Here is a 14375-nt window from a genome sequence, read left to right on the forward strand (position 1 = left end):
AATTGGCTGCTGTGTTTCGCCCACAAAATATACATAGTTCAATGTACAATATACCTGTTCAAGCATGTCCTTGGGCAGATCCTCCTGCTCATCCATTGTTAAAATGGCGCGTTTTATCTCCTCATTGGACAACTTTAACCTGGAAGAAGAGATGCAGAATTCAAGAATTATGAAAAGATCGCAAAGGCAAAGCAGCCCCTCACCCCACCTCTCACATCCAGCTGGTTTTGCTACAACACACCTGTTCACAACATGCCCTGAGTGTTTTATACTGTATTTAGTTTATGTACTCTTAATGAACTGGTTCTAATGGAGCTGCCTCTCAAGTCACCAGCAATAGAGTCTCACGTACTTAGGAAGGTCAACGTGCAGGTATTCAGCGACAAAAGATAAGAGGGCACTTGCTGTTGAATCTGGTCACAGAAATGGGTGAGCAATCACCGAGAACTCGCACTAATTCTCTCGGTTGCTCTCTCCACCGCCCCCACCAAACCCTCAGTCCCCACAACAACTGGTAAACCCATCACCCAGCCAGGAGCTTGCTCGGCTCCAAAAGCTGTCCATCCTCAACCCTCTCCCCCCCACCCAGATCAATAAACCCCGCCTCCATTTCTACTCCTTGAGCCAGTGGGAAATCTCTGCCCTCAGTGACTTTTTTGGTGGCGAGTTCCTTATTATTTGGAATATTTGTGTCTCTCAGTGGCGAGTTCCGCTGCTGGACTGAGGAGGGAGTTACTGAGACTGACAGCTGAACTAACTCGAGCAGACAGTCATTAACACAAGTGCTTCAGCCATCGGCTTACTTCCGCTGTGTAGATTTGATTATTTTTCCCTTCACACGCTCTGCCACATCAACTCCTTGAAGCCAACTCCCTGATGTCATCAGTATTTAAATAAAATGAAACTCCCACATTTTATTTAGTTTAGTTTCTATGTTCCTATAACTAGTACCACCAAAGTAGGCGGTCCTTGCTCCAGCCTTCAGAGTGTACGCACCTCTGCCGTGGAATAAAAAATGCCAGCAAACAGATGAGAAGTGTGACCCCTGGCTGGTCAGAGGCAAAAACATCTCCACCTGTTTCTGCACAGGCAGCCTCACTATCCATGTACAGCACTACGAGACATCCAGCTGCATACATACAAGTGCAAGCTATAATAATAATAATCCTTGTATTTGATATATTGCCTTTCATGTCGAGAGGACGTCCCAAAGTGCTTCATAGGATTTACAGTGAAGTCACTGTATTTTGTGAAGCTGTTCTTTTAGTGTCTTAATGCCCCCTTATCCTGATCAAGAACAAAGTGTCGGCTAAAGTACATGCACAGTTATAATAATAATAATAATAATAATAATAATCCTTGCATTTGATATAGCGCTTTTCACGTCGGGAGGACGTCCCAAAGCGCTTCACAGAATATACTGTAAAGTGAATTGACTGTATATTTGTGGGCGAAACGCGGCAGCCAATTGCGCACAGCAAGTTAGTTATTGCTCTCAGTTATTGCTGTAATAATGGATAGATTATTGTTAGGTAAGTCTATCAAGGGATATGGGGCAAAGGCGGGTATTTGGAGTTGAGGTACAAATCAGCCATGATCTAACAGAATGGCAGAACAGGCTCGAGGGGTTGAATGGCCTATTCATTTGTTCCTATGTTCCCATAACTAGACAGCAAGTGCAATAGGAACAGAAGAAGAGGAGACCATTCAGCCTGCACCAGTTTATTAGATCATGGCAGATATTTTAATCTCATTTCCCTGCCTTTTCTCCATACCTTTTAATAGCCAGTTTAAACATCCCAGTTGATTTTGCCTCTACAGCCTTCTGGGGCTAACAGGGTTCTGCTTCATGCTCTCCGGACAGTCAAAAGAGAAAGAACATTACAAAAGGCCTTTTAATATTGACATTCCCAGACAAGGATCGACTCTGAGCCTTGTGACATGCTCTGACAAACAGCATAACGTAAGAGCAGCTGCAGATAGTGAATGCATTTGTCTGCCTGACCTACATAGCCCCAGCTCGTGACCATGACCTTCACAAGGCTGTACTTTGGGGGCCAAAGCATTACAGCACAGAAAATAATCTAAAAAGAGAGCATTGAAAGAGAAACCCACGTGACCTGGAGTGGTTACACTTTCGTTTAAGACATTTTTCCCCCCAAAGAAAACAAACATTTCAGGCTTTGGAAAGCAAATCAGTTACATCCTGCAATAATGCAAAATAGACTCACAGAAAGAATATAAACATCATTCTGTGTATGATTTATTACCAACTTCCATTTAAGCGGGAGGTTTCAGGAAAAAAGAGCAACACTGGACCAGAAGTTCATAGCCTGCAGAGCATCAATTATTATTAATATTATTATTAACAATAATCATCATCCCTGCATTTGGTACAGTGCCTTTCACGTCAGGAAGGCATCTCATAACACTGCACAGGAGATATATATTGTAAAGTGGAATGGCTGTTTTTGTGGATGAACACAATAGTCTAATATTCGTTGTGTTTAATATAGTGTCTGTAATGCCAAAATGTCTTAAAGCTCGTAATTGATATAAAGGTTTTTTACACTGTGAAGCTTTAGAAGCTCAGTCAATTGCTTTGTGGTGGTAGTGGGGAAGGGGTGATGTCTTATATTCAACATAAATTCATATTCATATTTGATGAATTCTTAAGATTGTAGCAGTTTTTGTATCACTGAAACCAATGCTTGTGTCAGAGGCACAAGATATACAGTTCCAAGAGTCTGTCAGGATACCGTCATTCATTCCAGCACATGATACAAAGATTAACTCCCTTCAGACAAGACATGGACTCAATATCACTGCAGGTTCATGGCTGCTTATGGCACATTGCTGCACACAAATTAGCTGCCACGTTTGCCTACAAAATTATCTATCATTACACTTCGCAGTGAGGGGCACTGAAGCGCGATAAGGCTCTGTATCAAATGAAAGGATTATTATTATTAATTTACATATAATCCTCTAAAAACAAAGGCCCTAAAGCAAAAAACTCCAGTGATGCGTAAAGCTCAGTTTCACCCTCAAAATACACAATTAATCCACTTTACTATATATTCTATGAAACTCTACCAGACATCAATGATGTGATAAGACACCATATCAAATGCAAGGATTATTATTACTATTGATGGCGTTGTGTGTAACGGAAGTGAAGTACGAGGCTGTACAAATCAAAAGATCACAAGTTCAGTTGCCAGTTAACTCTCATCGACCCAAGGAGGAGCAGGGGAGGGGGGGGGGGGGAAAGAGACAGGAATATATTCAACATTTGAACATTTAACATCGAGTATTTACCTTGAGAGAAGAATATTGCAATTCTGGGCTCTTCTTCCATCGATTACGGATAGCTCCTTGACCTTTTTGGTGGAATTTAATGTGTCTTCATTTGCTTCCGTCTCTTTCTGCGACATAAATAGAGCGACAGGGGACCAGCGGTTAAACAAGGCAAATCCATATCGGAAAAGTGCAAGCGCCAGATTACTAGGCTCTGCACAGCCTAACAGAGAAATGCAGACACGTTAAAAAGAAATCTCTCTATTAGCAGCATGAGATTTCCGTGGGACTCTCTCTCAAGTATGATTTTAATTACTTTAGCTCTGGAAGCGCTATTCACTTTTTGCCAGAAAAACAACCCACAAATCACTGGAGTCTATTCCAGTAAAGAGCTCCAGCATGCCGTCCGATAATAGTGTTTAATTACTGAAATGCACCCACACGCAAGAGATTGCCAGATCAATGAAGGCAACAAGCAGCAAACCTAGTAATACACTGAGATGTGGTTTGTGACTGACAGTGGAACCTGGAACCAGTATTAGTGACAGACATCAATTTAATAATTTACGATTCTGTAATTCTGCGATAAAAAACAGCTTTTAAACCATTTGCGGCCAGCTTGCTATTTCTATATTCCCTTAACCCTCAGTTGAAAGTCACAACATGATGTTCTGAAAGATGAAAAAGCACAACTGAAAAAAGCTTCTGGGTATCTGAGGATTATTTGTCCCAATTACTGCTCCCTCACCCATAACTTACAACACTGCGAAGGGCTTTATATGCAAAACTATTAAAGAAACGTTCAAACATTATTCAATTCAACCTCAAGGGCATTTAGATTTTCAATAACGTACTCAACAGGTGAACGTTCAAAAGGGTTAAAAATAATGAACCAGACTATAAAAGACTTATGAATACAAGACACAACTGAGCATCAACCAGGACATTTAGTGTTTGCACACCTCACCCTCAGCACCATTATGGCTAAAGGATTCACGTAAGTGACTACAATTAATGTTAATTTTTTAACCATAAAAAACAAATTCTCAAAACTCTTTGGTTTATTTGCCAAAATTCTGAAACTTGAAATTAACAACGACAAATGTAAGCTGGCAGAGGGAACGTGGGGACTGTCAATGCAAAGTACACCCAAATCTAAACTGGAATAGAAAGTGAGATTGTTATTATCATTATTATTATTAAGCTTCCTTTTTGCTCAAAATACTACGTAGGCACATGAATCACTCCAGACGTTTTATCTGCTGCTCATAGCTTTTTCTGTACAATCCAAACCTGGGCAACAAAAGCAGCAGTAATGCCTAAAATTGTCCTGCTGAGCCAGGGCTGTTAAGTGCCTTGGGATGTCCTCTCAGTGTGAAACGCACCATGTAAATATAAATTTGTATTGCAAAACTGACATTGAAGTATTGCAGGGGCCGCAATCCAATTTTCTTTACAAACCAGGTTAAAACCCTGAATATGACACCAAGTTTAACGCCCTTAATATTTCACTAAAAGGGGACTTAAATGTGTGAAAAGTGCTATATAAATTCAATTGGTTGTTGCTGTTAAAGGCTGGTTGTTATTGATATTTATGATGAATGGGCATTCAGCCAAAGCTTTACATTCAGCATCATACAGATGTTCATGCATTAGGCATTCAAATTTCAAGGGTCGAATTTAGAAATTAAGCAAAATAAAGCTCCACCCTCCCCCCTTTAGTTAGTTCTAAAGAAATAAAACGAGTATGTGCTATATGCCATTTTTTTATGCCACCGTTGGATAAAGTAATTTGCAATTCATCTCAAACAAAATTACTTGAAAGATTGCACTTCATTTTCATGGTTTAATTTGAGATGGGAGAATAAAGAGGGATTCAGAAGAATTATGATTGTTTTGTAACACAGAGAATGTGGAATATCTTACCACAGTTTGCTGTTGAAGGGCGTTGGGGTCTGTAACTGCATTTAAAAGGGAATTTGATAAAGACTGGTACTGGTATTGGAATGAGCAGGGCAATGGGATTAAAGTAGATCCAGCAGGGAGCTAGTACCAACAGAGACACTGTTGGTCAAATGACCTCCTCTTTGCCATACATTTTCAATGAGAACAAAAANTCCTCTGTCCCATTTGCATCCATACAAGCCGATAATTGATTATTTGTTAATCCAACATTGGACATCTTGACTACTATTAAACACACTAACAAAATTATAACAGGCCTTGTGTTTGATTATACCTACGATGTCGAGAATATCTCAAAGAACTTCGCAAAGGTTTTGTAAAGTGCGAAGACTGTATTTAGAGGCGAACTTGGCAGTCGAATGGCACATAGCAATGTCCCATGCACAGCCATGAAGGATTGTTGGCCATGACAATAGGATAAACTCCCAGCTGTTTTTGAATAGTGGGATCTTTAACGTCCACCTGTCTGGCATATCTTATATGAAGGACTGCATTTCCTTCAGTGCTACATTACTGTGTCACCCTTGACTGTGAGCTCAAAGTCCCAAGGTGGTGCTTAAACCCACAACCTTCTAACTCAGAGGCAAGAGTGCTACCGACTTAGGCAGGCTGACACCTAAACTATGTTGACACATTGGCATAAGAACATGTGTTTATTAATAACCTTCCCTTGCACTTTACCTCCAGTTCATCAAAACTAAGCACAAGCTTACCTGCTTGGTATGATTGTTCAGAAAGAAGTCCTAAACGCAGGCCGAAGGCAAGGAGGATAACGGTAGCAACAGTTAATAGCAATAAAAACTGCAGTTCAGCAATCGTTGCAAGAAGGAAAATAAAATGGCAAACAGAGCACGATTATACAGGCAAGGCATCATCAAAAAGAAAATGCAATTGGACATGCAGGAGTAACTAGCGAGAATGTCATCTGCAAACGTTAACCCATTCACCAGGTCAGTGACTCAGAAGCCAAGGTGTGGCATACATTTTAGAGAGGGTTTAACTCTTGGGAGTACCGTGGTCGAATGTTGCATTTCTCTCTCAGTTGCAGTCAAGTTTAGTTTAGAATCCATTTATTTTTGTATTTAGGTGAGCAGTTTAAAGATCTTATTTTTCAATGGATTACATAAAATCAAAATGCTTTCAACCGCAAACTGATGTACAATTTTAATGGTGTTAGTACATTGGGTAGCATGCAGTATGGTCATGGATACCCTGCTTGTTGAAGCTTTGGTTTATGGTCACATAGAGACATGTCTATTCCTTTTAACCTCACCGAGGATCCAGGCAACCGGTCAAGTACTGCATTTGCCTTGGTTTACTGAGAAATGCCTGATTTGGGTAGTTGTATCACAAGGTAATTTTGCTATGGATGAAGAAGACCCTTTGGCCCGTCTGATTTCATCCTTCAGAAAACCCATTACAGCATCAAGCCGTCTTTTAAATGAGTCCAATGTTCTGCCCTCAACCACCCTTGCCTTAAGATAAAGAAAAAAATCCTGGTGTCTGTCCTGTGATTGCCCTTTGCAACTCTTGTTCTACTGTCTTGATGCATTCTACAGTATTGGTTTGGGTTACTTTTCCAATCTCATTGAAAATGTTATACACCTCTATGAGGTCTGGTCCAAGATATCTTCTTTCAAGGCTAAAGAGCCCTAACTTGTCTTCAGAGCCTGCTCAACCCCATAAGAGACATGGTGCATGTTCCACTAATGTGGAAAGGGTGAAGGACAGAATGGGATGCAAACTCATAATATTCCTGATTCCAAGTCTGGTGCTAACCAATTGAGTGACCCAGGAAGTGACGTTAAGGGAAGGGAACAGAGAAATGCAAATCTGAAACTCAAACCAATGCTGCCCTGAGCCTTGTAAACAGTTTGTGCTGGTGAAGGGGTTAAAGAATTTAGATATCTGAACAATCGAGTAGTGACCATATTACAGTAAATGATGCAACAGGCAAAGACATGCAAATCATGGGTTTTAACATTAAAAAAAGCCATTTCAAATTTCCGCAGCATCGATGCATTGTGTGATTTATTTTTTAAACAAGTAATTCAAGCAAAATCAGTTGGTTTTGTTTTCAAATCCAAAGCGAAAGAAAATAGCTCAAACGCAGGACTACAATAAGTGAATTAAGCGAGTGCACTGATCTGTCGACTTTACCCTCAGCGTTGGCAGAGTTACATAACGCTGTTATGATATTTAGCAAACTGAAAATGTACTGCACAATGGCCACATCTACGAATACACACAATAACATGACCGTCACTTCTGAACTATCGTGCTTAGTGGAAACTCACACTGGACCTCTCACTCAGAAATTCAATCTGTGCGGAGAAGCATCATAATGGGGAACTCCATACAAGTCACAGCAGGGGAAACTTAAAATGTATTGGACATGTAAAATATCAACCCGGCTCCCTCTTCTAGATGCTGAGCGAGCTGCCCGTGAGCTGCCGGTTTTTTCAATTTATTCTCCAATTTCTGTTACCTGCTGCCTTTGGTAAGCAGAGAACGTCTTCTCAATCTCCTCCAAGTCGAGCACTTTAAAAACCTTGGTGTCGTCAATTTCTTCCCAGATTGTCTCCACGAGTTTGTTCTGTAAAAACAAGAAGAGGTTCACTATCATGCTGTGTAAAGCACACATTAAACAAATACGCAGTTTTGACACTACACTTTGCAGTGAATTATAAAAGGATTCGATAAGGTTAGCATGAATAGGCTGTTCCCCCATGCTGGGGAGTCTGTATAAGATGTAAGTATAAGACCAGTGTAAGATATTCTGTGTAAATCTACATAAACACTTTCAGACGTCCTCCCAACGTGAAAGACGCTATAACAAATGCTAGAATTATTACATATTTACGTTCAAAGCCGCTGAAACTGAGCAGATGAACTGAACACAGCTTTTTAACGTGCAGCTGATTCCAAATCTGTTGGTACAGCCAGAATTCTGCCACTGCACACCTGACAATACAATATTGGGAAAATTGTCAATAGATTACTGAAAGCGACAGTTACTTCTACTTTGTTAAAACAGAAGTAAGAAAAGGGACTGAATTACAGTCAACAGCAATCAAATAGCTCAACACCAGCTCCTAAAGAGCACAAACCCAAATGTTATCTAATCATTGTTATCCCCCCAAAATTATAATTTGGTCACTCAATCCACAACTGTTTGCGGAACACTGCTGTGCGCAATCGGCCGCCGCATTTCGCCCACAAAATACACAGTCAATGCACTTCACAATACATTCTGTGAAGCGCTTTGAGGCATCTCAACAATGTGACTATACATATATTGAATATAACATATATATATAATATATATCGAATGCAAGGATAATTATTATTATTGATTGCTTCCAGGGATGTGTGTAACCATTTTATCACTAACCTCAGGTAACTTGGCCCAGTTGAAGGATTTGACAGGATTTGCTGGTTGTGGGATATTTTTCCTTTTCTGCCCCGATCCCATGGGGCCTCCCGGAGGAGGGGGCATCCCCCCGAGGGGGGGTGGGCCAGGAGGGGGTGGGGGGCCGCCAGGCGGGGGAGGCGGGGGAGGGATACCACAAAACAGAGGGGGAGGGAGAGGGGGTGGAGGAATCCCTCCTGAGAGAAGTGGGGGCGGTGGAATGGGACCGCCGGGGGCTCCTGGGGGGGGAGGCGGGCCGCCTGGACCTCCGGAATAGGCTGCTCTCTAGAGAGGAGAAAGATGTTTGGTAAAGGACACGGCATTATTTACAAGACGGTGCCATTCCATTCACAAAAGACACACACACACTCTTTTTTTTGTTAAAAACCAGACAGCGATTATTAAACGATCGTCCGAAAAAAACAGAACACGCCATTATCACGCGGAAACGACTGCGCTTCATTTAAAACGGCAACGCTTTTTTTGTTTTTTTTACAAAAGCTTAATGAATTCAAAATAATGGCATGTCTTCCCTGATGACAGTCGAGTCGTTTGAAAGACGTTAAAACGAACTGAAGCATTAACTGAGAATGTGGTAATTAATGACATGCACCCATCTATCCCCTGAATACATACAATGCTTAAATCCTGGATCTGGATCATCAGATCCGCCGATTGCTTCTTGGCTGCTTTGTGCTCCTGAGTTTCCTTTTCCAGTTTTTCTTTCATCTTGTTCAGCGTCTGCATCATCTCCTCCTTCTCCTGGGTCTTGGCCTCGCATTCGCGTTCTTTCTTCTCCAGCTTTGCTGGAGCTCAGTGTGTTCTGTGAACCAGACACTGAGCAGTGAGATCTCGGACCAGCCAGCCAAGGCCTGGACTCTCACATCAACCCCCGATTACTGTTCGTTTTTTTAATTGATTTTTTTGATGTTTCTCAATGCGATTTCTTAATTCAGAGATTAAGTTTGTGGCAGGAATGTTGGTCAACTGGATGTGTTTTGGGTGAAGGTCCCTTGGCCTTGGACCCTCCTCCAGTTGCCAGGAGTGCCCAATCGGAAATTAGATAATCACATTAAGAAACCTCGCAAAATTGAGCCCAGAGCGCTTCCAGCTTCATATTAGTTCCTCAGACTTGCTGAATGAACCCTTTACTAAATAGAGCATGAAAATACTCAGCTATTTAGAAGTGCAGCAAAATTAGAAACACTATCAATTTCAGCAACTAGTAAAACTGCGGTCTCACCTTTTCTCGTTTTTTCCGCTTGCTCCTTCCACCGTTTGACTTCGTTTTCATTAACCAACCTGTTTATTATTGAATTAAAAAAAATAAAACAAGTTGGTTTAATCTGTGCTTCACATAGGGTTTCAGGTTATAAGAAAAGTGTGTGTTATTCTTGGGTGGGGTGGCTAATCATTAGAAAAACGCCCCATGTCTTACATTCGAACCACTTTCTTCACATCAAAGTTTTCCAATGGGGCCACGTCGGGATCTTGCCCCTTATCGTTCTGTAAAACTATCTGCTGCACTATTCGGTCCAAGAGTAACCAATACTGGACAGTGTTCCCACTTCGTTTATCTGGAATAGAAGAACAACAATCGCGAGGTTTAAAGTGAACTGATGTCGAGAAGGCGCAAATAACCAGCACTCTCAGCTTGCTCCACAATCCAAATGGACTGGTTACGCCAAAACTGTACATCACCAGTCGTGTGGATGCGTTCTGTGTCATTGGGAAATCCACAGTCTGACAGTCTTCGATTCAAATAAGCAAAATCATTCATGGGTTTGAAAACCTTCATTAGATTCCCCTCCTCCCCACTCACAACCCGCTGGCAAGAAAAGCCTAGCTTTCCACAGCTCTACACGCAACCATAATCTTTCATCTTGGTATCATCTAACTGACTCTCCACTGCTGATGTTATACATGAAATCCAACATTGTTGGGTTTTTTTCCCCCCAAAAAGGAGTCAAACCAAATTCAAATCTAATGTCGAAAATTGCAAGTGATATTCTCTATCTGGACTGATATGTGATGCTCTTATCTTCTAGTTCAGGTCAACAAACATGGGCCTAAGCAAGAGCACTGTACTCACAAGGCATCTGGAGACAGTGGTGAAGGACGGACATAAAGTGCGGGTAGGCCTCGGTGTGGCTGATTTTCTTCCTGACCAGTTCAAACACCTGGGTGGCACTTCTCGTGTCAATATGGACCTAGAGTAAGAGACGCACATTACCCAACAACAACTAGATAGTGCCGATCAGGTTGGAAGACATCTCAAAAGTGCTGGGGATGCGGTCAGGGCGGGTGGTGGGGGGAGCTGTGACTGAGTGCCGTCAGAAAGTTGGGTCTTAAGACAGTGGGGAGAGAGCAAGGCAGAGGGTCTGAGATGCAGTTCCAGAGAGAAAGAGAGAGAGGAAGTGGGAGGGTGGGGGAGAACGGCTGAAAGCCCTGTAGAGATATGAAGCAGGCCGGTGTTAGTTAAGCAAACGGATCAGCCAGAGCAGTTGGGTCAGAATATGTCGTGGAGGCAGGGTCTATGCCCAGTGAGATAACACAATGCACTTGGAACCTTTTTCTATATTCAGAGATGGTGCAATCACAGAGTAGGTGCTGAGCTACTCACCATATCAAACCTCTTGGCCAGCTCCACTTCATCCTCATTCCTCAGCATCTCAAAGAAATCTAAATGCCTAAAAAAAGCCATTAAAAACAGGGTTCGGTATAAAAATGACACATTGAGAAGGTCCTCAATAAATCAAACCAGATGTGCACCATCTCTACTCACCGGTCTAAAGTTGCATTTTCATGTTCACGTAATTTGTCAATAACAGGTTGAATTCCTAACATCAAAAACTCGTATCTGAGATGTACTCGGAAATCAAGACTTTCCTATAAAACAAGATAAATGTAGCTGTAACACAACCTCCCTCTGGGGGCTAAATATATACAATCTCAAGCGGAACATATGGTGGAACTGTTGATGGATTTCCTACCTCTCCTGACCCTTGACTTAGGACAGCGTTAATAAAGGACATCACGGCAGTTTTAAGGTTCACTTCATCTTTGTATCGTCCTGTGCTTTTGTCCAGGTCATTGACTAGTGTCTGACAAGAGGGGGAAAAAAAAGGACCAAATAGTAATTAAACAGAAAAGTGTCAAAGACAGCGCGTCACCAGTCCGGAAAATTGCAAGAACAGCGAAAACAACTTGCATTGATGTAGCACAGTTTCGGACGAGGCAAAGGGACTCCGGGATGGAGTTCCACAGGTTGGAGGTAGAAAGTCGGCCATTTTTTCACGTTCCCTTTTAACTTGATGTAGATATTAGACGCAGATGACCGAATTGTAATAGCTTTGCCCTGTAGTTGGCACTTGAGCCTTTCTCCTCCTTCAACTTTAACTCTATTCTCATCTGAAACCACTTTTCAAAACCTAAGATTTTTTTTCTGTAGTTACTCTTGATCCGACATCAAGAAGAAACCAGACGATTTAAGAATTATTTTAAATCGTTCAGCATTTGGGGGCTTACGGGGGAATATTAATGTATTAAGGCTAATTCTGACATTTGTGTAGGTTCATTGTTGTAACATTAGCCTTTGTCTTTGCATCACAGGTAGGGTAGTGAAGCCCATAACCTGAAAAACAGTTCTGTCCCTGGGGCTGTTGGTAGTCTAGAGGTTAAAATGGTAAGTAGAAAGCAATTATTTTCATTGGATCAGAGACTTGACAACAAAGAAGCAAGAGACAGCATTAAATAGATTGAGGTTTTCAAGGACAAGGAACCCAAGGGAGTTGCAAGGCTGCCAAGTTTTATTTTGTTTGCGTTTTATTAGTGGGGCAAATTAATCAAAATAAGGATACAAAAATAAGTTGTTGTGTAGGAAGGCTCAAGTCAGAGTAGTGCTGAGAAGTGAAGTGGGGCAACTTTTCCAGAATAGTCCCCACCCAGCAGCAATATTTACCCACAAGCCAATACTCCCAGCCCAAGAGTTACAACAACAACAAATTACATTTGTATAGCGCCTTTCACGTCGGGAGGACGCACCAAGACCCTGGACAGTCAAGGATTTGGCTCGAGCTGGGGGTTGGAATCAGGAGGGGTGATGGGCAGGGAGGGTGACTGGAGGTGCGTTCAAAGAGGAAGATCTTGAGACGAACCTTGAAGGAGGCAAGAGAGTGGGAGAGGCGAAGGGACTGTGGGACGGAGTTCAATTTTGCATTTGTTTAAAGCCATTTGGCAACACTGTTCACACTTGCACAATGCTGTGACTGAGTGCACCATACCTGGAAGCGTGTCCTTTCACTCGCGTATTTCTGATAGTGCAGCATTGCTTCCAGAACCTTCTTGTGACCCCCAGGCACCAAACACACGGCCCCCAAAATTTCCAATACCGCAACTTTAGTCTTTACGTTTTCCGTGGTCAGACTCTGAGCTATTACGTTGATGCTCTCGACATGAGCCAAGACGTGAGCCCTGCCCTGAGAGTTGTTCATTAATGCTTTAATGCAGCCTATAAGAGAGGTATGTATTCGAGATTCTGAGGTCTCATAGTCCATACTTGTCAAAAAATTCAGAATGCACGTTAACCCATCCAAGTCAATGAATCTCGTGACAAACCTGTGGAATGAACAGCAGTTAATGAGAAGAGAGTCGAATAATTCATGGCATCAGAGAAAGAACAGCACATCAGGAAATCATTCTAGCTGATGCTAGATTTTCCAATGGAATCAACTACTCTAATCTAATCGCAATTCCCTGCTCATTTGAAACAATCAAGCAAGTATGTTCCGAGACTATTTCAAGTACGTCCGAGGTGAGTGATATAATCAATTTTAAGTGACTTCTTCACTGCACTATTTGACAAAACTCACAATATGTCTGTTAGGTGGCTAAGCAACCCTGCAAGCAAAAGTCCTAACGGGTCGGATGGTCCTATCTGGACAAGCAGTGGGAAGCTTGCCAAACAGTGCTTTCAGTAGCAATCTATGCTACTTAGACACCAGCAATTACCAGTGCACACTGTGGTCCCCAAGCCTTGGCTCTTGCCAACCTGCACCCAATACAGTAGAATTAGGTAAGCAGGTGCATCCCTCCAGGGAGAGAGTTTGCATTCCATTCCAGGAACTTCCATATGTAGGAGATATGCATGGAACTCTCAGTTGGGTTTGGAAACTCTTAAGAATGGTGATGGGTTTCCGCATGTATCAGACACCAAGCTGACCAAGACAAAAAAATCTTCAGAGCTGACAGGAAGATGCTGATTAATACGTTTTTCACACCTTATGAAGCAGACTCACCAGATTGTAATAAATGAAATCAGAATCTTACATAAAACCTTTTAAATCCTATTGCACAAAAGAAGTTGAGAAAGCAATTTTAAGCCCCAAAAGCCGTTTGCAGTTGACTCTAACTCTGAAACTGAGTGTCTTCTCGGTGGGACAGTTGACATAAAATGAACAAAGAGATAGATTGCCTCATAGGTTGTGTTCTTAGTGCTGTCTTCAAACTCTCAATAGTCTTATTTCTTTCTTCCTCATCTTCTTTCTCCAAAGCCAAGAGAGATTTCCTCTAAAATGGGAAAACAAAAATATATTCATCCACATCTCTTACACTTAGATTTGCAGGATGTGAAAGTCAGAATGAAACAAACATATGCCACAATACATTCAATATAACTGAGCTATATAGGTTATTTTAT

The 14375-nt window shown here is 41.8% G+C and overlaps 1 protein-coding gene across 1 annotated transcript in view; it reads right to left on the minus strand.

Annotated features, from left to right (window-relative positions):
- The window catches only part of daam1a (dishevelled associated activator of morphogenesis 1a), a 99224-nt gene that overhangs the window by 12343 nt on the left and 72506 nt on the right, over positions 1-14375 (minus strand). Inside the window, 15 exon segments of the mRNA XM_007893318.2 lie at positions 55-139; positions 3322-3428; positions 5979-6008; positions 7754-7861; positions 8660-8962; positions 9314-9483; positions 9486-9500; positions 9921-9979; positions 10116-10254; positions 10770-10887; positions 11301-11367; positions 11463-11566; positions 11671-11781; positions 12961-13294; positions 14151-14245. Of these exon segments, the coding sequence (XP_007891509.2) occupies positions 55-139; positions 3322-3428; positions 5979-6008; positions 7754-7861; positions 8660-8962; positions 9314-9483; positions 9486-9500; positions 9921-9979; positions 10116-10254; positions 10770-10887; positions 11301-11367; positions 11463-11566; positions 11671-11781; positions 12961-13294; positions 14151-14245 (1845 nt within the window).

Source organism: Callorhinchus milii, unplaced genomic scaffold, assembly GCF_018977255.1.
Source record: "Callorhinchus milii isolate IMCB2004 unplaced genomic scaffold, IMCB_Cmil_1.0 Scaffold9, whole genome shotgun sequence".
NCBI classification, from domain to species: Eukaryota; Metazoa; Chordata; class Chondrichthyes; order Chimaeriformes; family Callorhinchidae; genus Callorhinchus; species Callorhinchus milii.